General features: G+C 34.7%; 1 protein-coding gene across 3 annotated transcripts; it reads right to left on the bottom strand.

The window, feature by feature from the left end:
• Positions 1-974: 974 nt before the first annotated feature.
• Positions 975-25,374, bottom strand: LOC136222488 (eIF-2-alpha kinase GCN2). Of its 3 annotated transcripts, none has more exons than XM_066010265.1 (30): positions 25,296-25,374; positions 24,981-25,184; positions 23,688-23,756; positions 23,548-23,607; positions 23,357-23,462; positions 22,861-22,965; positions 22,152-22,565; positions 20,477-20,608; positions 20,301-20,387; positions 20,116-20,202; positions 19,910-20,021; positions 19,386-19,503; positions 18,421-18,475; positions 17,912-18,078; positions 15,012-15,196; positions 13,533-13,681; positions 13,155-13,404; positions 11,999-12,278; positions 11,816-11,909; positions 11,208-11,288; positions 10,996-11,052; positions 8,635-8,766; positions 8,468-8,551; positions 6,094-6,202; positions 5,880-6,016; positions 4,146-4,253; positions 3,089-3,174; positions 2,888-2,990; positions 2,688-2,810; positions 975-1,318 (listed from the first exon to the last, which is right to left on the bottom strand). In XM_066010265.1, the coding sequence occupies exons 2-30, from the start codon at positions 25,115-25,117 to the stop codon at positions 1,208-1,210; spliced, it is 3,738 nt and encodes a 1,245-aa protein (XP_065866337.1). In that variant the 5' UTR covers positions 25,118-25,184; positions 25,296-25,374; the 3' UTR covers positions 975-1,207. The 3 variants fall into 3 exon arrangements, with proteins under 3 accessions (XP_065866337.1, XP_065866336.1, XP_065866338.1); XM_066010264.1 differs by having other exon boundaries at positions 24,981-25,206; positions 25,296-25,372; XM_066010266.1 differs by lacking the exons at positions 975-1,318; positions 2,688-2,810; positions 2,888-2,990; positions 3,089-3,174; positions 4,146-4,253 and having other exon boundaries at positions 6,094-6,170; positions 24,981-25,206; positions 25,296-25,372.
• Positions 25,375-27,373: the final 1,999 nt, after the last annotated feature.

The following is a 27,373-nucleotide window of genomic DNA, read 5'->3' as shown; positions in this document are numbered from 1 at the left end:
TTACAACTACTTCTCTTTAACTCTTTTTTTCAACTGTGTCGGACCATCTCTACTAATTAACTTTCCAACTCCCTCAACTCATCGATGTCCTTCTTTTGTCTCTTTCTTGGTATGCTTTGCTATTTCTTTTTCCATCCTTTTTCTTTTTCGAATTTTGATTTTCTTACCTCTTGCATTGTTTCTTTAGTATTAGTTTTACCTACAGAGGTCATTCTATCTCTTTGCGACATTTATCAGATAACCATCTCTTCTCTTTCGGTACCTACAAATAATCTGAATTGATCGCATAGATAGAGAGATGTGCAATGGCTATCAAGTTATAAACTTCAATTTGAGGTCGGACAAAATTTGGCAAAATCAAAATAAAATAAAAAAAATTTGCCAACCACATGGTTTGTTTTGTAATAAAAAAAACCACAGGTACTAATATGTGTAAAAACAAGGTTTTATTTGAAATTAACCCTAAAACTCATGTGCTAAAGTAGGCCAAATATCTCTTTTATCACACAACAGCTTAGCCAATTCGTAAATGCTCCTAATGAAGTTTATATGCAAATAGCACTACATGTGCTAAAGTATCTCAAAGGAACATTAAAGCTAGGATTGTTTTACCCTACAAATGAATTGACAATTAGCAATTATTGTGATTCTAACTGGGAGAGATACAAAATAACTAGAAAATCTATTACAAGATATTGCATCTTGCTAGGAAAGTATACTAGAAATCCAAGAAACAGTCCATAGTAAGTCGTCCTTCTGCAGAGGCAGAATATAGAGCTATGACTACAACTGTATGTGAGCTGAAATAGTTAAGTTTTCTACTTGGAGAATTTAAAATACCAATACAGCTACCAATATCATTACACTACGACAATCAATCAGCTAAAGATATTTACACTTCAAATTGTACAAATCTCATCTTTCTCACGTAGGACATAGGAGGATTAAGCAACTTCAAGATGCTAATGGGTTGATCGTTATATAAAATGTCTTCTCTTTTTTCTATTGAACAATATATACAACTCATATATGTACCTATCAAAATTGGCATCAGAAAATCTGAAAGAGAACCAAACTCAATCGTCTGAAGTAATTTTCTTCTTTCAGGAAAAAAATATCACTTTTGGGAAGTGCTAGACCATTTGAGACCCTTTTCAAAACCAGTCATGATAGATCAGAAAGAACAAGCAATTGTTGCAGTAACGACCTAATTCCAAACTGAGGGGTTCCTGAATTGTGTTGCCATTGCATATAATAGGAAATTCACAAGCTCTTGTTTCTCAACTTCTTTTTCTCTCTTCAGCTCAAGATGTCGAACCTGCCAAACGTCAACAAATGAATTAGTAGCACCATTTGAGAGATTGAACTAAGCCAGTCTGCAAAAGATAAACTAAAGAGTTGATTATTTTAAGTCTGTAGAGTAACAATACACTTCATCTATCCAATAAGCAGATGGGTACAACGGCTTAAATTCGTGAAAAAAAGCTGTAGCAGAACATTATGGATTTTACGTTCTCTAAAGAGATGCCTGAACTAGTTTGCTGTAGAAACATTAAATCATATGTTATAGAGATTTGCAGAGGTTCTCCCTTATCTGAAAATACCAGAAAATCAACATTCCTAAAAGAGAAAAGTACAAAAATAACCATGTGGTTTGGCGCATTTACATATAGAACTAGTTTGCTGTAGAAACATTAAATCATATGTTATAGAGATTTGTAGAGGTTCTCCCTTATCTGAAAATACCAGAAAATCAACATTCCTAAAAGAGAAAAGTACAAAAATAACCATGTGGTTTCGCGCATTTACATATAGAGATGTGTGAAATTTTTTTTGTTGAAAAAAAGAAATCTGTTGTTTGACACGTTAGCAAATAAGAAATTGATATTTGCCGACAAAATGTTCAAACATCGACTAAATAATCACAAAAAAATAAATAATGTTCGTTGACAACACTATTGCTACAATTTAATACCATGATTCTTCTAATAAAATTGTATAACATAAGTTTTAATTTAATGAAGGTTTAAACCACTATTTGGCCCTTGACCTATCCAAAATTTTGTTATTTGGTCCCTGACCTATTATTTGGTCACATTTGGCCACTGATCTATCCCAATTGGTGCAATTTCACCCAATTTAAATGGAGACTTGACATAGTTGTTATTTTATTAGCACGTGACGATATTTTGACATTTAAATTTGATAAATTTTAGTTTAGAAATTTTTTTTTATTTGTTTTTCTTTTTTAATCTAATTAATTATTTTGACATAAGAGAGTTTATGTGACAAATAAACTTCAAGACGTGTAACGTGTCAAGCTCATATGTCAAAAATATCATTACATATGAGGGGGAGCGATTTTGTCAAGTTTCCATCTAAATTGGGTGAAATTTCATCAATTGGAATAGTTCAGGGGCCAAATATGATCGAATAATAGATCAGAGACCAAATGACAAAATTTTGAATAGGACAGGGGCTCAATAACACCTTAAGCTTTTAATGAAATGCAAATACCTTATGTTTCAAAGAAGGAAAGACAAGATCTTATTTTTTAGTTATGTTGCTAATACGACCATGAGACTTGCGAGAAGATAAAAGTTAAAGACTTGATGGTGATATTATTGAACATTTTCTCAAAGAGCAATTATAGTAATAATGCCAATGTCAGTTGTCACAAGTAATACCTTGACAAAACTTGATGGTGATAGATCTGCATCTTTTATGATGATAAGACATCTAATATCATGCTCACTTGCATATTCATACTGATCAGTAAGGCTTGGATCAGGTACAGGGACAAACTCAGCCTGGAATTCAAAGATAATGGTGAGCAGAGAGCAATTATAGCAGGTTGAAAATGCACAACTTAACTTCAATTTCTAACCTTGATATTTGCTTCCCACAATTCAGAAACTAGTTCCATTCTCTCTTCCAATAAACCACCACCTCCTCTAGAACAAACAAGAAAATTGGTGCTAGATTCATTCCTGCAGTGACAAATAGAATTATGACATCTGCCGTTAAGAATTTAGTTAAAGATTAGAACAGAAACTGAACAGAAAGGAGTAGCAGAAGGAAACTATACCTAGCAGGTCTGAAATCTACAGAAGAATGCTGAATAAGTGACTCTAATGCTATGCTAGCACCAACAGCACCAGGAGGATGTGTTTTCTGGACAAAGGATCAGAGCTATTAAGAACATCTCAGCAGATATGAAGAAATATCTCAGCAGCCACGTTATATATTTTTCGTAATATACATGCAGAAGGTCAGGCTTTTCCGCAATTGAAAGTTGTGTATATATATCAAATGAAAATAGCCCAAACTAGATTCAAGTCGTATGTTAGCTAACAAAAGAACATTCACGCAGCAACATTGACAAAACCTAAACAATACAAATACAATATTTAAAATAATATATTTTATTCACATAAGAATTACTGATAAATAACTAATCCTAAAAATACTCGAAGTAGTATATATTTTAGAAAAGATTCAAGATTCTCTTTTTTGAAAGAAAAATCTCGGGCTTTTTTATTTTATTTCAACTGTTCCAAGTTTTTTTTTTTTTTTGTGATTTTTAAATGAGAGATATTTTTCAAAAATACATTCCTTCTAGTTAATCTTTTCAAGCTACAAAACAATTAGTGCATTCAGTCAAAACTAACAGGCTCATATTTTAATCAATTGTAATGGAGATAAAATTGCAAGAAAATTTCCAGAAAAAGTTTGAAATTAAATTATAATGCAGATAAAATGACACATACTGCATGAACATGGGACCTATGCATAGGACTATATATATAGAAAAAAGAGGGAAGCACATATCTAGTTAACTTTAAAAGGAATGTTTGTTCTTGTGATTGCTGAAACAAAGGTGGTATTCTTTTGTTGTTTTATTTATGAAGAAGCATTGGAAATACAAGCCTCGAGTGGGATTAAGTGCTAATTTCAGTTTTCAGTAACATTACCTAGAACTCAATAACTATTCTCCTTCAAAATCTCCAAGTTATACAAATACTTGTCATTTGCAATTTACAGTATCTATGCATGCCACAGTAGAAGGAAAGGTCTTTGTTTTTGTTATACAGGCTGAGTATAGAAATAATATAAAGCATGGTACAGATATTAGCGTGACATACACATTCATGAGCCCACATTTGATGAAGTAGATAGTCATATCGGCCGCCCAAAGCAAGCAAAGTGCCTTCACTAATTGATCCAGGATTGTTATCCTTTGTCAAATATATCTGGACAAGAGAACAACCATGTGATCACACAAAATATCATCAAAGAGAATGTTTTATGTTAGGTAGATAAAAAAAACTTTTCTAACAATATGATATGTAAAGTAACAGCTAAATCTCAACTTTATGGTATTATTTTCTCAATGACATGAAGAGCTGGATAGGTTTGCAAGAATATATGGGTTCCAAAAGTTAACATTCAATGAGAATAAAGAAGAAATATGTATCTTAAAGAGCACATGGATAATACATGAATATAAGGTATTCTCCATCCGCTCTCACCCAACCCCTCATGGTAGTGATCCCTTTCAAGTTTGAAGGATTAAAATGAAGGTTTTAAACGTTGTTTTTCAAGAAAAGTATACAAGCCATGATGGAGAAATAGATCAGTCAAATCACCACTTGGATCAAACTTTCAATCCTTTGAGCATTCGAACTGAAAAATTCTAAACATCCTAGTTGAATACTGTTGAAGGGGAAATTCTAAAAATCCACATGTTGAAGTGAAAAAGTGGAACTGGGGATACATAAACATATTACAGCATATCATATGTTAACATGACAAATAAACAGCGCAAGATTGATCCCAAACTTGCGTAGTTGGATCACTTTTCCAAGTCTGGTATTCTCATTTGGAACATAGTTATTAAAGGCGCATGGCGCACTAAGGCGCAAGGGGTCCTGGAGCCTTGGCGCATGGCGCACGGCGATGGCGCGCGCCATAGCGAGACAAGGCGCACTTACAAAAATAAAAATTATAAAACTACAAAACTATAAAACTAACATAAAAATGCAATGAATACTAAATCATGAAAATATCTTAAGCATAAATAAATTTAAAATGTAAAATAAACCCCATATCAGCAAACTTTAAAGTTAAATACTAATTCCTAAGTTCTACTCCTAATCAAAACTCTCCAAATCCATCACTTCTCATCATCACTATCACACTCCTCATCTAAAGCATCATCATCATCAAACTGATCCTCTTCATTCTCATCAACAAACTCAGTTTCTTCTTCCTCCTCATCTCGAACAACTACACGAGCTTTTCCTCGATCCTTGAAAGATGATACTTTAGCCTTTTTTCCTACTCTTTTAGTGTTATATGCACTCTCTTCAACTCCAGCAGCCTTACCAACTAAACCCCATGTTAGAGTATCATTTTCAAACACGAGTTCATCTTCAACTCTTCAAATGACTCTGTCTCTTCCTCTTCTAATTAGTTTAAAACGTATAATCTCTCTCCTCTTTAATACTTTTTGTTAATAGAACATGTGCTTCATCCCAGATATATAAAAAAACTGCCCATAACTGCCTCTAATTGCCAAGGCGCGCCTTGGTGCGCCTTTGGCAATTGCATTTGGCACAAAATGGCGCACCAGGCGCGCGCCATGGCGATTGCGCCTCGCCATGGGGCTGCCATGGCGCTAAGGCCTGCGCCTGGTGCGCCATGCGCCATAGGCGCGCCTTAGGCGCGCCAAATTGATGAAGCTTTGAAATAATCACTACGCTAGTGGTTACTATCCCAGAGACAAAGCAAACATTTAGAATACATGATTTAGTATGTGCTCTTGCTCTGTAATTTGGATTAGCTGAACAGTGCAAGTATTAGGAGGGATTTTATACCTGGAAAAACATATTCCTGTGATAACTCTCAGTTGGCGGCATTAGAGCATTTACATAAACATGGTTTTCTATCTTCCAAACCTTCAAATAGATGAAGAGCTCCGATAACTCATCAAGAGCCTTCCGGGTAGGATTTTCTGCAATTCGGTCACAATAAGGATAAGAAAAACTCTTCTTTGCAAATTAGGAAAGCAATCAATAATCAAATATGTACCAGCTGGAAGGGCTCCCCTTAATCGAGGAAGGGCCTGATCTGCAGCTCCACAGAACCGCAATACAACAGTCTGCAACCTATTCACAACAGCCTCTGCTAAATTTAGCTCCTGAAATAAAATGAAATGGAAAAGAAAAATGATAAAAACCAATTGCATGTCATTATAAGGACTAAAATATCCTCAAACAATACGTTTTTCAACAATGAGACAAACATAAATTTTGTGATATCAACTTTAGAGATAATAAAAACTATTCTTGAAATCTTACTTATCAGCCTGAGCTTTTGGGTTAGGTGGTTTTTTTATATCAACAAATAGCATGAGTCAGAAATCTACTTGACTTCACTTAGAAGCAGAACTATTGAGTTCCTAAGCTTTTTTTTTTTTTAATTGAGCCCTTGAACATTTATTTTATTTTTAGTTGACTCCTTATTTTAGTCAAACTGAAAAAGTCAAAATAAATACAAACAGAATTAAGAAAAATTAATAATAAAAACCATCTCCACGCAATGCCACAGTGGATAGTTAAAGGGCGGCCCGGTGCACTAAGCGTCCCCGCTGAACGAGGGTCCGGGGAGGGGTCCCACCACAAGGGTGTACTGGGGGCAAGCCTTCCCCTGCCAATTTATTTGGCAAGAGGCCGCTCCTAAGACTCAAACCCGTGACCTCTTGGTCACACGACAACAACGTTTGACGCTGCGCCAAGGCTCGCCCTCCCACAGTGGATAGTTATTTAAAAAAAAAAATCATCCTATACAATTTCTTCTTCCTCATCAAGCAAACTCTCATTAAAAAAAGCTTCTCTTACTAAGCTCCTCTATGAAAACCCTATATACCTCCAAACTTCCCCAATCTATTCCCTCCCAGCTTAACACCCTAATCCAAAACCAACTTCCAAACCCAATTCCTAACCAAACCCTCACTACTAACTATAACCTCCTTTGTCCAAATTCCTTTAGAGCCTATAGGTGGAAACTCGCAAATATCATCCATGGCTACTCCAATAACACTACCTCATCATCATCATCATCATTGAACTATCTTTTCCTGTGGATTCCGTGCCTACTGTTGTCGAGAAAGTCCTAATGGAGATTCCAACAACTACCCACTTTTTTCTCTTCATAATGTATCTATACAAGAATCCACTATGTTTCTTTGAGAATCACATTTTTCTATTGAAAATCAAATAACAGTGCAAGCCCAAAAGAGATGGAAGAACAAAGCAAGGGAGAAGAAAGGTGTGATTTTATTCAAGAATCATTACAAAATCAAGAAATGGAGTAAGAAACAGTAGAATAAAGGAAACAAGAGAAAAAGGGTCTTTGATATTAAAATCTATTTGCTAATCATCCACGATCCATCTTAGGAGAAAACTCACCAGACCTTTTTTAATGTTTGGGTTACACAAGCTTTTTGATATAAATAATGAGTTAATTAAAAATAAAATAAAAGTTTAAGAGCTAAAAAAGAAAAAAGTAATAAAACTATAGGAACTCAATCAATTTAAGGGCTCAAAGATGCAATTTGCATATTTTGGAATACAAGATGTTAAGAAACTTCCTTGCAATTGAAGTTGCTTAATCCAAATGAGGGATTACTCAAATGAAAGTCTGTTGGGTTTGCTTGAATGAAGGAAGTTCTAAAGTAAATCCAACATCCCAATTGACCTGAATCACAAACTAGTCAGAAATGAAGGACATTTCACATATTGATGTAGGTATTATAGAATTTTGTTAAGGCTTATTTGCCTATGCAGATGCTTTTCGAATGCTTAACTCCATGCATGACAAAAAGGAGAGCTCCTGATATTATTATTTTTTTTAAGATCCTCAATATCTTCATGTCACACAAGGAAAGGGAATTAACAAAAGCATTAAGTTGATAACAAGCCCATATGGATATAGACTATGCAGGGTCATTAGTTGATAAAAGGTTTTCTGAAGGTTAATGTATGTTCATAGGTAACAACTTGGTGACATGAAGTAAGAAACAAGTTGCAGTTGTTAGATCTAGGAAAATGGCATATGGAATCTGTGACCTACATTTCAAATTAGCTTCGATGATCAAATCAGATAATTGAAGAAACATAAACGCTTCATCACCGAAAAGTTGGAAAGTGGCAAGTTACAGCACTCTACATGTCTTGTGCTCAAGCAATAAGCTAGCTGGCATACTAACTAAATGTCTGTCTATTGCACAGTTTCAGAAGATCATTTGCAAAGAATGAACAGAAAATATCTATTGTCCATCTTTAGGGGACTGTAGGAAATTCCACAAGACACCCATTTAGAAACAAGACAGAATAAATTGGTGTGTCAAATTAAAACCGTTACAATTACATAAAACAATGTCTTGCATGATGTTTGCTCAAACCTGCAAAAGCTGGCGCCTTATCACAACCCATTTTAACTTTCGTTCAGAGGATTGAGGACGCACAGAGCCCATCATGGAAAGAAGCTTCAATAGAAAAAAAATGACATCAGTGAGAGTTCATGCTTTACAATCTCATCGAATGCATCGATATCACACTAACAGCATACCTCTGCTACTTTTTGCCTTTGTTCTGGCTTGATTCCTACCCATGACCAAATAGCATCTAGTAGGTCCGCATGATTTAGATGAATATCACAAGAATCTGAGTCAAAGAACTGAGTTACAATGTCCATTGTCACCTAAAAAATGGGCCATAAGTACAACAAATTTTAGCAGTTTCACCAGAGCCAAGAAACTAACTGCTGTAGGGTTGAAAACTCATGAAATATTCATCATTTGGCAATCAATAGATAGCAACAATGCATGCATTCTATCTACCACACTGGTGATTTTATCTAAATGTATCTTGGTAGAGTTTGTCATAGTTGTCATCAACTCCTTCCCTATATTAATATGTTGTTTACCATCCAATTTTATAACAATTTAATGAATATATTGAAGTAAGCTAGTAATATTATGTAGCTATCATGTATTAGGAAAATTGACAAGAATTAGAAAATTATATGAAGGTAAGAGTAGCAAAGTCTAGTAATGAGCCAAGTTGTTCAACATAATACATGATTCTCTATATGAAAATTATAAAAACATCACAAACTCTAAAAATTTTAAATCAGAAAGAAAGACAGAAGAAGGATTTGTCATTACAATGAAAAAACTACAGATGTTGATTTCCTATTATTTTTTGCAATGTTTTATAGAATAGAGCTACTGCTACATGTCCTGATAAAATTTGTATCGCCTTTTATCAATACAATATTAGCACTAAGCAATAACAATTCATGGGTCTATATTGATGTCATGTCACAAATTAGATGATGACTCGTCTACCAGGGAATTATCTGATACAGTACTTATTGGGCTAATTAGTATTTACCTCGATCTCTATGAAGCTTCTACAGAAAGCAACAATTTGTTTGTATCCTTTGTCATATATTCTAAACTCATCATCAGTGATAAACATGCAGGAAGGACTCTGAATTCAACAAGCACTAGGTTTTATAAATAATAGATTTGGGTATGGATTATTCATTGGTGCGTACGGAGTAACACCAATAGGAATTACTCACTGCTGAGGATCTATCTGACAATATTTGTTGGACTATCTCAATGAAGTTTTATAAATGATTTGTTGGCACCCACAGAAATAGTCTTAACTTATCAAAGATGTTAAAGCAAGCAATAAGGATTCTGAGCACACCCCACAATACTATCCTAAATTTATAATGAATTTATCTTCGCGTATGTATTGTTTTCTTATTTTCCCCCTTGCTCTAAACGAAAAACAGTCAAACTAATTGCACCTACGTGGTACCAAGTCATCCACCTAGGAAATACTAAGGCCTTGTTTGATAACCCACTTAATGACTTAAATTAAAATATTAAGCACTTATTTAATTTAAGTGCGTTTGGTAACGATTATTTTTTCACCACTTAAATTAGTAAATTAAGTTAAAAAGCACTTATTTTGGCAAGTCAAAATATTTAACTTAACTTTTTCAGTTAAACATTATCAACTAATATTTTTATAATAATTATATCACTCAATATTTTCGGCACTTCTAATATTCAGCACTTAAAATTCAGTACTTATTTTTTCAGCACTTAATTTTCAGTTTTATCAAACAGCACCTAAGTCATGTATGGGAAAGTACTCATCATACAGAAAAAAAGAAATTGTGAATTAGAGTAGGGGTAATGCTTAAATTTCATTTTTGTTTTCATTATTATTCTGTATTGTCATGGAAACCGTTTTAACCAACAGCTCAAGCTTATAGTTAAGGTCCACTTCATATTAATAGCTGACACACCCCCCACACGCAAATGCCCAGTGGGCTTGAAGCGTGCACAAACACAGGCCCAAATTACCATGTCCTGCAAATAACTCAACAAATGGGGCTGCCAGGAATCGAACCCTAGACCACTTGGTCAAACTGGCTCTATACTATGTCATGGAAACCGTTTTAACCAACAGCTCAAGCTTATAGTTAAAGGTCCACTTCATATTAATAGCTGACATGGTACTTGGATAGAAACCCACAACCTAAGAATCATGTGATCCATGTGTGCAAAATTCAAACAACGAGAAATAGAAATAATTTAAACTTGTAAAAAAGAAAGCACGTGTTATTGAATAAAAAATTAAATGTTTCTCTCTCCTTTTTCCCTCTCCACCTCCCACTCCTATCCTCACTTTATTAAGTTTCCTAGTTATAATCTCATTATATTTCCAACCTAATTTTAAATCCTGGCCTTAAGATTTCTTTTCCTGGCTCCAATAAATTATACTTGAATTTGACAGTGTTAGACGCCATAAAATTTCCTCAGTAAATGTAACAGATAAATTAAACATGCTAGTTCAAAGATCATGCATATGAAATGAAGATGCAACTAAGATATGATTACAGGACCTTGATAACTTCTGCTTCCATTAATGCTGAGATACCTCCAATAATGTCAAAGTCACCCTGTTTTGAAGAGGATTTATAAAGGATTGCATTAATCAAGTATCAATCTTCACAAGCAATATGATGGTGAAGAACAGTTCTTGGTTATTAAATTGACGCTATCCAATCATGAATCAAAAGGATTAGTTTACTTAACGATTATGTCAAAGACATACCTGCAAATAACGATTGGGTGGTGAACGACCAATTGCTCTCCTATATACTGATGCTATTTCATACCGCTTGAATGAAGATTTCTACATGTAATAAATACGTGAATGAATTAGCAAATTTATGTGAACTGAATCACTGAAGTGAACAATGGTGATAATCAATTGACCATTTTCATTGAGCTAATATGCCTAAACACTTGAAATTGCAGAGCAGTTCATGAAAAAATATATATGCAGCATGGTAGCTATTTAAGGCAGCTTCATCCTACAATTATGTCCAGGAACATTAAAAAACACTCGAGTCCAATTTACACTATTTTGGCTCACAATAATCACAAGTCATCACCATGCAGCACAAGGCTCTCTAACAGTATCCAAGGAGAGAGGGGCAGGGAGGGAGTGAAAAGAAGATAATCTTGACATGAAATAAACTCTTTTCCAACCATATTTAGATTTCTTTTTGTATTTTCCCCATTTTTTGAAAGATAACAAAGAAGGTCTAGTTTTTGAAATACCATACTAAAATTAAAATGGCCACATTTATCTGAGCATTCAAAAGTTAGAGAAAGCAATTGACAGCTGTAGAAAGATAGGCCTTCTGCATGCAGTACCTGGTTTGCAATAAGCCAACTAACAAAAGGCAGACGCAACTCAGGACAAAGTTCTAGCAATTCTCCTCCATGAGTCAGAAGTTTGACAGTGCTCCTTATCATGCAAAACCACCACTTGTTAACAAGACCCAGCACGATGCAAAAATGCTAACAAGTAACAATAATTTGTGCTACCAGCCCAACCTAGAAAACTGTGGAGAATCATCCAATAAGCGCATAGGTACTGTTTCCAAGTGCTTTGCACAATGTTGTTTGAAAACTTCCCTTGTGGCCTCAATGACATAATCTCGAATCTCAGTATCTAAATCTGCATACTGGATGCAGGAAGTATCATCCCCACCCATCCCTAATCTGAGTGTATGATGCTGCATTTTCATGCTTAACATTTCTTCATCAAAGAAAGAATTCACAACTTTATCATACACACTCCTGTCTTCCGAGGTTTGCATTGTTTTTAGAATATCTGAAAATATGAGAAGCAAGAAAGCTCTTAGCCAAAGAGATCAACGGATATCTGCACTGAATTTTCTACATGTAGCCAAAAATTTCAGAAAGATACAGAATACTGAGTATGTAGGAAAGATACAAGCACTAATAGCAAAAATCTGTCCTTAACATTATGCATTGACGTTTATAGTGCATGCAGTTCTTTGACAGCAGTTAACTTACAAGCTGTAGAAATTATAAAAACAATTACTTCAAGTAACAAGAAAAGGATATAAAACATCGTCTAAAGGCTATTCACAATACATAGTGCAAAAGCAAGAGGTTCAAGAGAATGCAGCTTCATGCAAGTGCAGATTACAATTGCCATTCCACATCAGGATACAGAACTGTTTGTACCTTATAGAGAGCTTTTCCCTCTCTCTTTTTTTTCTCTTTTTCAGGAGAATTTTTTTCCTGCTAGTTGCACTCTGGTTTTCTCATATTCAGATACTTTGATGGATAGAGTAATTTTTGAGGTATTTAACTTAAAACTAAAACTGGAAACTGAGGCATGAAGTATTAATTTTTCAAGAATTTTCAAAGTAGTCAATAGAAAATTCAGATATCATACAACAAGATCAAGGAGCATTAAAGCTAAGGAATGCATAACTAACTGTATTTCTTTCAATTGCAAGTTTCAGCATAATTCAAGCACTTATTTAGAAGACCATTAAACTTTTTTTCAACAAAATAAATGTTTGCCATCTTATGCTTTACCACCTATTTATTATAAAATACAAAATGCAGTCGTTAGTTCAGTTACATGAAATTGAAAGTACTGTGTCAGCCAGCTAGCTCAAAGGCGCAAATACACTAACAGTAATAAGAAACAGGTCTTTTTTTTTTAACTCACTGTCTAACAACTCAGATTCCATTCTCGGGGGAATTACATGCTTTAAGAGATCTATAGCAGATGGACGATCAGATGGACTTGGAGACATTAAACGTCGCAACATGGATGCTTGCTCAGGAAACTGAGCAACCCATGAAGAAGGAAGCTCTCCTTTCTGTTTCAAATCAGATAGAATAATGTGTCTCTCCATGGCTGTTCCAAAAGGGTGCCAAAGCTCAAAAAACACAACTCCAAAGCTATACATGTCAGCCTGCAAATAATGGATACATAACATTACAGGCATGAAGTAATTAAACTATAGGAATAAAAGACTGAAGCTCAACAAACAAAATGCACTCTTGCTAAAGAATATAGAATCCTTTACCAAATAATCACCACCTTTTCATCGATTTTTGGCCATCCTTGCTCAATTTCAGGAGCAGTATAAAAGTAGGTTCCAACTTGACCAGTTCCGTCAAGTGAAACTCCAGTTGTATCTGTAGGTAAGGCAGTATCATGTTCCAGCTGCTCCAACTTCAAAAACTTGGCTAAAACCAGAAAAATTAAAGATGAGAATTTACATCATCTTTGAATTCGGATGTAGACAAATTCGGCTATATGCATGCAACGCAGTAGTACATCCACATCTAGTTTCATAATGCAAGGTTCCCAACAATTTAGGAAAGAATATAAATGACCCAAATTCTCCTTTGATTGGTAAAATTTCTGACAGGAATGCACCCGTGCATCAAAGACAACACATGTTTCTAGAGTCATATAAGAACAAACCAGCACTGCTTAATAGCATGGATAAAGATATTAAGAATCCTAAGATCTAGAGCTCATTTGAGCAACTGAAAAGATGCAATAAGGGATATTAAGTAAAAAATAAAAAAAAATCTGAAATTTTTAGCATAAGTTATATGATCGGTATTGATTGCAAATACAATGCGGATTTTCCAATTTTTGAATTGAACTAAATGTGCACATTATGTAGAAATTCTAAGTGCAGTGCAGTAATTATACACTAAATGATCTAAACTAGACCTGGCAATTATCGTGTTCGAGTCGTGTTCGTGTCGTGTCATTTCGGGTTCGTGTCAAAAAGAGTAAACCCAAACCCAACCCAAAAACTTTCGTGTCAAAGTCGTGTTAACCTATTCGGGTTAGTGTCGATTTCGTGTCGTGTTTTCGGGTTACATGTAATTTTGTTATGCATATATATTAATAATAACTCTTAAAAATATAAGAAGATATGGTACTGTTTTTAAACATTTTATATCATTTTTAGATTAGTATATTAACAATAATTATTGAAAAGTTCGATAATATCATGTTAGAGGGTCATGTAATGTGTTTATAACAATTTAGGAAATTCAAATCAATATTTGCAATTAATAATTATAATTTTATTATCTTTATTAATAAAGTGACATAAAAAAACACTAGAGAATATAACAATAATTTTCAATATCCGTGTCATTTCGTGTCGTTTTCGGGTTCACTTATCAACACTAACCCAACCCAAAAATTAGCGTGTCAGTTTCGTGTCAACCCAAAAATGACCTATTACCTATTTAGCTCAACACTAACACTAAAAATCCGTGTCGTGTTCGTGTCGTGTAATCGGGTCGTGTGTCATTTTGCCACCTCTAATCTAAACAGAATAAAATCATAACAATTTTTGCTTCAAATTTTTAGCACCGAAGCCTTGAGTTAGGTCTAGTTAGCTCTATTATCTAGTTCCATTCTTCAATACATTATATCAGCCAACAAAAAGACACACATCTTGAAATTTGCATCGCTGAACATAGAATAAATTCCTCTCGCAAGAAGGAAAAATCACTTCATTCTGGAGAAAGGAAATCAGGAACTTACCAAGACCAAAATCACCAATTTTAATATCATTCCGAGCATCAAAAAAGATATTATTAGGTGTCAAGTCCCGATGGATGATTCCCTGTCCATGAATGTGTGCCAAGCCTTCAACTATTTGTCGAGACAGATGCCATGCTAATTCGTTGTCAAAATGGGTATATGATTCAAAAACTTGACGAAGAACCCTTCATAAAAGAACAGTACAAAACACAAGGAGAAAAGAAAAAAGTTAACAAAATGTGTAACAAGAAAAAGAATGAGAATATATTCAATTACAAACCTAAAGTAGATTAATAGGCAGTAGCGTGGCAGTGCTGGAAACTAAAAACTATGAGAAAATAACACATACAATTATTTGTTATTAACAGTTCAAAGTAACTCCTTTGAGATACAGAAGTCAAGCTTGTAATGAATCCATCAATTACAGGTAAAAGAAAACAGAAACCATTATGAGAACTCCACAACAAAGTCAAAACAAAATTTATCCTACGACTGCTCCATATCCAAAATAGTTGTTGCACTTCCCCAAACAAAAACTACAGTTCAAGATAAACTCTATCCTACAATGACAAACCCCTAGTTAGCCTATTCCAAAAAAATGCTCCAAGCTTACAAAAGAAATTAATTGTTCTCTGAGAGTTCCAAACCGCAAATTCCATAAAGCTCCAAGCTTATGAAACCATTTTCTAGAAAACACTACAGCAAGCTTGAGAGTTACAAGATCCCATGCTTCCCCTTCAGTTAATATGAAAAACTAATTAATTGAATCCCCATCAATGATAAAAAAAAAAAAAAAAAAGGGCGGCCTTGTCACACCCGACCCTAAACGACCTCAATCGGCATCGGGCGTGAAATAGAAAGATAATAATCACTACTTAGGACCTCAACATATATTTACCAGCTCTATTATATTACAATTGAAATACCAAAGTTCTAACCATAATTCTAATAATAAGCAGTCAACTTCCAAATCTCGCATAATCGATCGGTAAGCTTCTCTATATCCTGTACGTTCTCACCTAAAAACATTAAAACATTTAAAAAGGTGAGACAAACATCTCAATAAGAAACTATCAGCCATAAAAACCAACTTTACTTAACATAGCTACATATATATGTTTATAAAGTGATTTAATAAAAACCTTATAAACTATACTCAAAACGTAAGTTCATAATATAGTCAATGTAGTAAACCAAAACCATAAAAATATATAAGCTTGTATCCATTCTTGAGTTCAAAACCTTATAAAATATTGTAACCAAATAAGTGTTTTATCAAACCAACTCGTAGTTAATCAAACGTAAAACCTTATATCAAAATCAATCATAATCGAAAACATAATCCAAATGAACTTAAAACATTGTATCCATCCTCGAGTTTCTCCCCTTAAGTATCAATCCATAACCACATATATAGTCGAGATGTCTCTTAACATTGCCTATCCATATGGTCTTACCCGACACTTCTTTGCCATACCCAATAGGTCTTCAGACTGTGTACACAGGCCATGTCCCTCACTGAACATGGTCTTCAAATATAAAACCACCGATCCGGAGAACTCTCGATGGATATAAAATCATAAAATCATCATATGCTTTAATTTCCTTTCATAATCAACTTCCAAACTATTTCATAACCATAAATCATTAAGCTTCAAATCAAATTAAGCCTTAAATCAACATAATCAAGTAAAATCTGAAATTCACATAGAAGCATAATCAATAGCTTCATTTGAACTAGAATTTCACAATAAAAAGCAAAATCGTGAAAAACCTAAATTTTACAAAATATCCGTATAAACCCTGAAATATCAATTTCTAAAAATTCTTTGATTATATATATATCTATATACGTAAAACTCAAAATATAGTTGATAGTTACTTACCTTGGCTACTAATGGAACAAAATACATCCGATCGATAAGCCGCTAAATTCTGTCTAAGACGTTTCCCCTCCAAACACTTCCGAAACTCAAAAACTCTTCGATTAGGACTTAGATCTATACCTAAGGATGCTATGGTTCCAATTTCAAGTGATTAGGACGGTCGAATCTCCGTAAATCAAAGAAACAGTGGAGAAACGGTTCAGAGAAAATTGATGAATTTGAAAAGAAAAGAAAAGAATATATATTATCAAACATCACCGCCTACGGATTTGAGATGCATATCTCAAACTTGGCAAACATCATTTTTGATCCTTCATCTTTCTATAATCTTTAAAAATTATTCTAAACTTTTAATTTACACCTAAAACCATCAAATTAACTCCAAACATTTCCTATAGCACCGATTTAACTTCACACATCCAATAATTATAATATATATTACTATCAAGGTATAAATTTTAGAAATTTAGACCCGGACGTGACAGGCCTGGTCGCAATACGCGTCACCGCTGAGCGAGTGTCCGGGGAGGGGTCCCATCATAAGGGTGTACTGGGGGCAAGCCTTCCCCTGCCAATTTATTTGGCAAGAGGCCGCTCCTAAGACTCGAATCCCCATCAATGATGATAAAAAAAAAAAATTTGCAAATGGATGCATTACGAAAACGGGGAAATTGTAAAAAAGACCAGAGAAAACTACAAATGGACATATCCTTCCTGAACATCCTCCCAGAGAAAAAAATTACTAGATTTATCACTGGCATCATTTTAATTAGCAAAGGAAAAGAAAAACAATAATGTCATGAGTCACTACACAATACAGCCTTTTTAATCAATTTTCAAACAAAGTATATGTAAAACAAATGGTTTTGCAGTTCATTGATCAAGTTTATCTCAATTTCTCATGATTCAAACAAGGGAGAATTAATCGATAATAAAACAGATAGACATCATTCGTTATGATAAAAGAATATTCTGGGCTGTCTATAAAAAATAAAGAGAAGCAATTATTCTCACCGGGGACAATACTCCATTTGAATATATAAATAGGTTGAATCAAGCTTGCTGTCTTGTCCCATATCGGCTGAGCTTGCACCACGACAGCTGAATGTGGAGCTAGCAGCTGTACTAGAATCCCCAGTGGAGTCACCAAAAGAATCAATAACTCCTGTTTCAAACCATGCCTGGAAGTTTTTACAAATATTATAACCATCAAAGAGGCTCTACAATTGAACGGTGGTGTAGTATTCCCAATTCTGGATGAACAAAGAGCTTTCCTTTCTATTTTAAAGCAACACAAAAGTAAAGGTAATTCACTTTCAGAAATGATGCATCTTTTTTATAAAGAAACACGATCAGCATAGCAAGTTAATGCTACTAATAAATCGTAGAATAAAATTTGTAAAGTAATAAACTATTATCACTCCATATGCAGCCATGAATTGTATTCATATCTTAACTTCTGCTTTTACGCAGTAACAACTACTTTATAAATCAGCAAACCACATGGAAAAGAAAGACAATACCTGATAGTATCGGACAACATGCTGATGTTGCAAACGTGAAAGTGTGGCTACTTCCCTAAGTACAGTTGTCACACAAATATAGATTACATATCAGACATCAAAGAGGGAAAACAAAAAAACAAAAGATGTTGTAAGCTTCAAATTTAGAATATCAGAACATACAAGTGTTGACTCACTTTCCCAGCAAGGACAATGATCTAAGTAAGCAAACCAAGAAAAATGTACCTAGGTTCAAACCCAACAACTATGGATCGAAGTAATTATGCATGTCAGCTTTGCACATTAATTTGGAGGGGAAAAAGGAGGATAAATAAACCCAGCCACTAGCATTGTTCCCTAATCTCAGAAACAAGAAACTTTGGCTCTAAAAAGTGATAAACCTGCTACCTAAGATAACAGAGTGTTAATGATCAAGAAATGAACGGCTAAAATAGATAGATGTAAGAATAGGCATATGTTTTTAGCAAAAGCTGCAAGACCCACATTGACCATTTAACAATTCCACCAAGGAAAAGAACAAATCAAATTTACAACTAAACAATCCACTCGTAATCAACTCCAAATTAACCCCGTCAAATTAGTTTAATAAAGCTCTATGTTCATCAGGTTCAAACTAGTATTCCAGTGACTCTTTCGAGTCTTACATCAGCGTTTCATCATCTAAAACCTATCTATGTAAAACTATTCAACCATGAATGCTGTAATTCAATGGAAATAAGAACATATATTCATAATTGGAGCATTGAAGGGTAACAATTAAAATAAGACACTACAATATAATGCCAGCTAAAGTTTTTTGTAAAAGAAAGATAAAGAACTGCTGAGAACTGTTGCATTTTTGTAGTAAGCAAAGGTGGAAAAGAGTCAAAAAGAACAAATCTCAGCAATTAGACATCACAAGTAACATCTAATGTTTTTAAGTTGATTACTTCCAATGCATCTTTTAGACTATCAAATAAGCATACCTCAAAATGCGGTCATTAACAGGTAAGCTTTTATCCTTAAGGCGGATTTTCTTCACTGCATACTGTCTTCCGTCTAGCTTATTTTTGCACAATACAACATGGCCGAAACCACCATGGCCTGACAATTTCAAATAAAAAAAAAAAAACACTAATTACAAAACTCTATACAGAATTGTGGTTCCAAGAATAGGAAGGCTTTAACTCTAAAATGGCCCAAAAGGGCTCAACAAATGCAATATCACAGTTCAGTGAAAACTCTTACCACTTAGATCAAAAACATTTGATTGAATAGAGAAGACATCAACAAAAATAAATAAATAATAATAATAATAGTTTAAGTTTAAAAGACGATAGCCTCCTTCATAATGTAATAACATTGGACCTACTAACTGCATATATTTGCACAAACATACAGATTTTGCATAGATGCATGCATAAAAATAAACAAACTTAAGCAATCAATAACAGCAAATAAACATGAGCATCCACATGCATATAAAGAAAAGCAGCTCAAGATAATATACCAAGCGGTTGAAGCTCTTCAAAGTCATTTAGATATCGAGAGTTTAGAACAGATGTACTAGGCTCTCCTAGATCAGATATAGGTCTCCAAAACTGAGATACTCTAGATGAAACCTACAGATTTTAAGAAAAAGAACAACAAATGGTACCCAAATCAGTTTCTTGTTACCAAATAAAAGATTATAAGAAGTTATTACTAATTACAAACCATGTGTTGATGAAAGACATGATCAAAGGTCTTGTTAAAGATTGAAGATGGTTTAGAAGCTAAGTCTCGTGCCCACTCTGAAAATACCTGAACAAAACCATACACAATGAGAAAAGAGAATGTGAAAGTTAAGCAACTTCATGAAAATAATTAATTTCTTTATCCCCAAGAGTAGTAGAACGTACACCTAAATTGCACAGTTCTGTGGATATTTGAGGTAAAGAATCAGCCAACTCTCCTTTAGAAGCACAGGCAAGGCGAAGCATATGCACCTAAAGTGAAATCGTAACTAGCTCATATTCTGGGATCAAGATCTCTAAATAAGAAAAAGAAAGAAGAAAGACATAATATGAAACGGTACCATAATGAGATCCTTATCGATGTTTTGGGTTGCTTGATCATGACCTAAGGATGTTGGAGATAGCAAATCCCAAGGCTTACTTTCAGAATTGCCATCATCATCTTCAGCTTCATGCTCCTCTGGAAAAAAATCCTTTGGAAGCATTCATTATGATTGCATTAACAAAAATTTCAAGGAAATATGAACTTGACCAACACATCCAAAATCATGAAATATTATGAATGATGCACAATCACTCTATGGACTAGTTTTACCATTCCATAGTAATTCAATCGATTATAATACATACAAACCCATGATTCTTTCAGGCTAATTTGCAATCCAAGTATTTAATAGAACTGAGTCAAATTCCCATTATTTTTCCCATCTTTTTTAAGCAGCTGTAAATAGCTGCACTATACCAGATATATCCATATTATCAAAAGCTTCAACTTATTTAGCCTAGACTTGCAGGTTGCAACCAGTGCTTGTCTAGACAGAAAATTGTCAATGCAGTATAAAATATATTCTTTCTATTTTTGGCCCATTTCTAACCAGACTAATAATAATTTAATCAATTAAAGGATTTCATACATGTAATGGTAACTGAAAAAGAACTGGTACCATCTCATCACTTTTGGATAATTAATTTTCAATTCCAATTCCACAACTTTATTTTGTAGTCTATTGGTGGTAATAGGAGGTATGTAAACTGTCCTTAACTGGGATACATTCTATAAAAAAAAGAGACTCAAACCCTATTTTGAGCCTTAATTTCATAGACTATTAATCTTTGATTTAACATTTTTTTGGGTGCGTGTGTGTGGGTGGGGGATGGGGATTTTCACCTACTTGTACATGAACCAACTGTTCTATTCAATACAAAGTTCCCCAGATACTCTAAATAATTCACTATTCCAGCAGTTCTTATGTGAATTGTAACCACAACAAGAAGAAACATAGTTGCTATCTACAGGATCCCAAGCATATAGCACAATCATCAAGAAGCAATGTCCTGTCACGATTATTACTGGGGCTATGAGTATTATGTTTTCATTACTGTGGAAATAAAGAAAACATAATGTGAAGTACTTATCTGAAGGAATGTACCACCTATCTTATAGATGTTTTCATTACTGTGGAAATAGTAGGGCTATGAATTATACTGATTAGAAATTTAAATCAAAGCTTCTTAAATATACTCATAGCCCCACTATTTCCACAGTAATGAAAACATCTATAAGATAGGTGGTACATTCCTTCAGATAAGCACTTCACTATGTGTTTCAGTATAATAAAATTCACAAGGCTGAAAAAAGATATATATGATTCATTAATCTATTTCAACTTCTTTTCATTTATCTTTATAGTAATGTTAATGTACATTCTGAATCAAGAGCAAAGGAAGCCAATAAGATATAGGCTCCTAATCAGCAAACTATAATAATAGTAATAAAAGAAAAAAAATCCATAGCATCAGCAGCATGTAATTGCCATAGGTTACCAAAACTCTCATTTTTTCAAGCAAGAATGACATACATAAGATAAAATAAATTGTCACAAATTTTATCACCAAAGAGTATCATGAGTATAGGAAAAACTAAATTCTACATGAAATAATGAGAATCATAATTAAAGCAAGGATTTCATCCAAAGCAAAGCATGTAATTAAAAAGCATATGCCAATTTAACTTACCTCCTTGCCTTCCATATAATTTCCCATCGATTCCCCTGTCAAAGACCTACTTGAATAAGTTGATATGCTCTTATTCTCATCTTCACTCTCTTCATCAACAGTATGTAACTTGGCAATGGGAGCAAGCAGTGGAATTTGTTTTGAGTCTTGCACTGTCAATGGTTTTGTGACCTTATCAAGTTTATTTTCCTGTACCTCACGTCCAACTTTTGAACCATCCACATTAGATTTTATAGAAGAGTTTACTCCCCTATTATCATCCAAAGGAAGACCCCAATTCCATGACTCTCCAGAACCACTAAATAGGTCTACGAAACCATAAACAAATGGTCCACCAGAAGAACATTTCTTGTTACTTGAAATTGTAATGTCCTCAAGCATTTGGTCACTGCTATTAATAGTTGAATGTAAAACCTACCAGAAAAAGTACATATGTCAAAACATAACTGCTTATATGACAGCCAAAAGGGGAGAAAATATTAGGGATTATGCTAAGATTATCTTAAATTGACACTTTATAACTTTAAAATGAATAGATAAGAAATATTATATTTCTGGTAACAAGGATATGCAAAACCACCAAAATAATTAACTAAAATACATTGCTTAGGGAATGAAACTAAAGAAATAAACAAAACCTTGGTAAGGAAAAAAAAACATGTTGATGAAGATTGTAAATAGTAGATAACGGTTAAATAGCAAAGCTTACGGATTTAGGTGCCAGGCCCATCGGAACTACTTCTGACAAGAACTCTTGAGCAGCCTCTACCAGATTGAAAATCATCACTCGTCCTTCCCGCGCATTGGAATTCGCCTAATATGAAAATGAAAACAGAAGCAAGCCAAGTGATCTTGAAAGCAGATTCATAATCGAAACAAATAATAAACTAAATGAAAATTTTAGTAGTTCTGAAAGACACTCTTCAATCTGGATTTTTTACTTCTCAAAGAGTTGTTAGCTAGCTAGGTAAATTCTAAGTTACTTTGTTTCAAACGAAGTAAACCTAACTTTGTCGAAAACTATCCTTGGATGACCAGAACAATTTTGATCTACTATGAAACCAAGTATGTGAGAAAGAAAGTAAACATAGAATGCACCTGTCAGCGAATTAGCTGATTGGTTAAATTTTTTACTTCATAGAAAATTAGCTCCAAGAGACTTGGAGACAAAAAAAAAATGGACCTACAGAATCATCTCTCTTTACCTGATCATGGAGAAGAGATAGAAGGTTATCCACATCAGCTTTTGTCAAACCCTTTTCTGGAGTAATCTGTAATCTTGGGCACTTGTAAGGATATCCAGGTAAGCACCTGATAAACAATAGAAGGAGAAAAGCCATTAGGACAGATAAGCGGCAGCTGAAGTAGACACAAGAGGAGCTGCTGAATCACCAACCTGACAGAAAGTAGAGCTGAAATATCCAGATCATCATAGCCCATATCCTTGGAGTAAGGCCTGCTTAAATATAACAGAAAATTATAAAAGAGATACCATATTTCACATCAAACTTGAGGTAACATTAAACTAACAATAACCTAAGCTTGATAACAATCTGAGGCGGCGAATCCGAAACCATCTTGCAGTCTTCTTGAAATATTGCACACCTAAAGAAGCAAGTAAACAGAACAAATTACAAAATGAAGTAATGAAGAATAAGACCTTCCAGAACTCGTATATATATATATATATGCAATCCAGGCATGATCCTAAAGAATAAATGAAACCTTTAATCAGATATGATAGACCTATACTCCAGCTTACACTCCAAAAACAAGTAAGCAAATGTGTAAAATAAAATATTAAACAATGTTCAAAATCCAGCAACTGCAACTATCTGAATGGTTCGTGGGATTGGCACGGTTACCAGGGCAACCACCAAAACTTCAGGTGGTACCATCTGACCATTCTAGGTTTGGACAGTTCAACCAAAGCCAAAATTTTACTTCACTAAACCTGAATACCAATTGAAGCACTAATGGTTTTCAAGGGATCTCCATAACCAATATTAACCTAGAGTACAATTTGTCAAATTCATATTCAACATTTATATTGTAAACCATAAACCTAAATATGCCTATGATATTACCCACAGGATATTAGAAAGTATTTCCCCGGACTTTTATTATTAACTTAAGAATTCAGACAACACGCAAGAATGAAATGTCTATTCCAAACTCTTCCACTGCTAATTTACATACAATAATTCCAAATTAACCATCTAGCTAACGTAGTGTTTCAGAATTCAGTTTTTTTTTGTAATGCCAATTATACCAAGTGAGTGCTTCAGCTCCATCATATGATCCCTCGTTGCAAGCTAAGCAGTAGTTATCCGTTATGAAGAGACATACTATCGAGTAATGGCAGTGATAAATCCAAATAACCACTATCTTATTACAACATTGTCAAGTAAATAGCATGCTAAAACTGCAAATTGTAGTACTGCTGCATCATACCCATAATCCTTTCTAAAGCTTCTACCTGACCAACAAAACTTCTCGAACCCAAAATTAGGCCAATGGTATAAAGTTAAATCTTAGTTCCCATCCAAGTATTGCACTATTCATTAAAAAAATTGTTTGAATTTGGTTACTTAAAACAATACCACTAGCTTAAACCCACTTAAACTTAATCCAATTGTAATGCAGACAGATTAACAAGATAAGCAGAGAAATTTTCGACCGCATTATCTCCAATTAGGAACCAATCATGGCTAACTTTCGTCCATTTCAATACAAGAGTTACTAACTTGAGTAATTTAAAAATACTAATGCGAACAAAAGTTAATCGTACATGAATAACAATATCACTTTAGACCCAAAACAACTTACAAGGCGGTGATTTCCTCAGCAAGAAGTTCATTATCATCGACACCACTAGAAGCATGATCCTTGAACGGAGTTTTTCCTTTGCTCCTTCTCCCGCTCCCTCCTCCTCCTTTCTTTTTCTTCTTTGAACTATGTCCCATTCTTCACCAATTTCTTCAATTGCGCCGGAGAACTAAACCCACAAATTTTCTATATTGAATGACTAACCTGCAAAACAAAGCCAATTACGCTACAATACAAAAAAAAAAAATTAGGATTTTATGGTTGATAGGAATTCAAAGCTAACAATAAAAAGAAAATGCGTAGAAATCAACGGACCTTCACTGCAAACTCAACACAACTAGACGTTAGGAGAAATTTGATTGTTCAAATGAAAATGCAAAGTCATACTTTGGCAGTGGTTTTCAAATTAAGATTATATAGTGAGATAGTAAAGACAAGTAATTTTATAATACCCCCAATATTAAAAAATTTAAATTAATTAATTATTTATTTTTAATTTAGGGTTATTTACAAAATTAGTCCAAAGATGTCCCTTTATATATGTGGATTACTATACCCAGCCCCAATTTAACACTTCCAGCCCCGAAAAAAGACGTAACCGCCCTTTAACCAAAAATTGAAAATTTCAAACCTTCCCAAACTCTCTCAAACTCTCCCAAATACATTTTTGATCCGAAATCAAAGACAACACGTTTGATGGAGAGCAATCCGTTATCACCGGGAAGAGATGGGAGTGATGCTGTGTCTGAAGTTGAGGTATTTTTCCGATTGAACTTCCTTTGATTTCCGTCAAATTTTTTTAAAAAAAATCGCTGGTTCGGCCCTCGGGCGTGTGAGCATCACACCCCACCATGTGGTGGGGCGTTTGAACATCACGCCCCACCATGTGGTGGGGCGTGATAGCCACATGCCCCACCATGAGGTGGGACGTGATGTTCATACGCCCCACCTCATGGTGGAGCGTGATGGTCACACGCCCCACCACATGGTAGGGCGTGATGCTCACACGCCCGAACATATTTGTGGCTGCTTTTCGGGTTTAGACACCGAAAAGCTGTAGAAATGTCGCGTGTTGGAATTTAATGTTCGTTATTTATCATTTGCAGGAGGTTTCGTGGGAAGAATTTGGCGGAAACGGCATTGATTACAGTTCGCAGTTTTTTCCCAAACAAACGTTTCAAACATATCATGAAGCTGTTAACTGGGCAAAACAGACGACAATCGGGATCAGCTTCGAGTTAACCACAACGTCGCACAAGACAGGGGGCAAGTCAAAGTGGATATTGGTTAAATGTGCTCGTGGTATTAAGAATTATAGAAGGAAAAGGGATATGGATACGGATGTTATACTATGGAGGGATACAAAAACAAAGTACTGTGGTTGCAAATTCCAGATAAAGGTTCTGGAAATCGCTGAATTAGGCGGTTGGGTGGTGAATGGGATTGCTGGAGATAGAGGACATCACTGTCATCAGTTGGCTGTATATCGTCAGGGCTACAGACAGATGAGCGGACTAAGCCCGGGTTCCAAAAAACTTGTTCGTGAAATGAGTTCAGCTCAAGCTAAGCCTTGTGCTATTTTTGCTGCAATCAAAGAAAAACATCTGGAGGATTGCCCGACACAAAGACATATCTATAACTACAGGGAGAAAATCAGGACTGAGAGCTTTGAGGGTCAGGATGTAATCAGTCAGTTTTATCGGCTTGATATAGATAAGGAATATGTACATTGGACGCAAGCGGTGTCGGGCAGTAATGTTGTGACTCATTTATGGCACATCCTACATCGATCACACTGTTCCGATCTTATTACTTGTTTGTTGGTATGGATTCAACATATAAAACAAACAAGTATAAGATGTCATTCTTTGAGATCATTGGAATGACGCCTTCAAACAAAAACTTCTTGATCGCCTATGCAATCATGAAGGATGAAACTGAGGGAAGTTATATGTGGGTGTTACAAAAATTGAAGCTTTTGCTCCAACCTGATGTGCATCCTTGCTCCAACCTGATGTGCATCCAACAGCCATTGCTACAGACCGGGAGTTAGGACTGATGAGGCCGGTTCGTGAGGCATTTCCTCATAGTCATCATTTATTGTGCACATGGCATATTAATAAAGATGTGGAGGATAGAGTAGGCAAGTTGTGTGGAGTGAAGAGTTTTGGTGAAATTTTTAAGAATTCCAAATGGAAACGTATAATTGAAGCCCCGACAGTAGCCGAATATGAGGCGGCAGTGTATGCCATGAAGGATACTACTGCCAACTGGCCTCGTGTGATAGAGTACGTGGAGACCACATGGCTAGTGCATAAAGAGAAGTTTTGTCGAGCATGGACGAACAAGGTGCTGCACTTAGGAAACACCACAACCTGTCGAGTGGAGAGTTC

This window comes from Euphorbia lathyris, chromosome 3, assembly GCF_963576675.1.
Source record: "Euphorbia lathyris chromosome 3, ddEupLath1.1, whole genome shotgun sequence".
Taxonomy (NCBI): domain Eukaryota; kingdom Viridiplantae; phylum Streptophyta; class Magnoliopsida; order Malpighiales; family Euphorbiaceae; genus Euphorbia; species Euphorbia lathyris.
Note: the sequence above shows the minus strand (reverse complement) of the source record. Positions and strands in the feature narration are given on the sequence as shown.

What these genes read in the sequence shown, in the direction of transcription:
- LOC136222488 (XM_066010265.1), bottom strand. Translation starts at nt 25,117, where the DNA reads ATGGGACATAGTTCAAAGAAGAAAAAGAAAGGAGGAGGAGGGAGCGGG. An exon ending in CAGATTGTTATCAAGCTTAG is followed by an intron (nt 23,608 to 23,687) that starts GTTATTGTTAGT and finishes ATATTTAAGCAG; the next exon opens with GCCTTACTCCAAGGATATGG. An exon ending in CAAATGGAGTATTGTCCCCG is followed by an intron (nt 15,197 to 17,911) that starts GTGAGAATAATT and finishes TCTTTTATGAAG; the next exon opens with GGTTCTTCGTCAAGTTTTTG.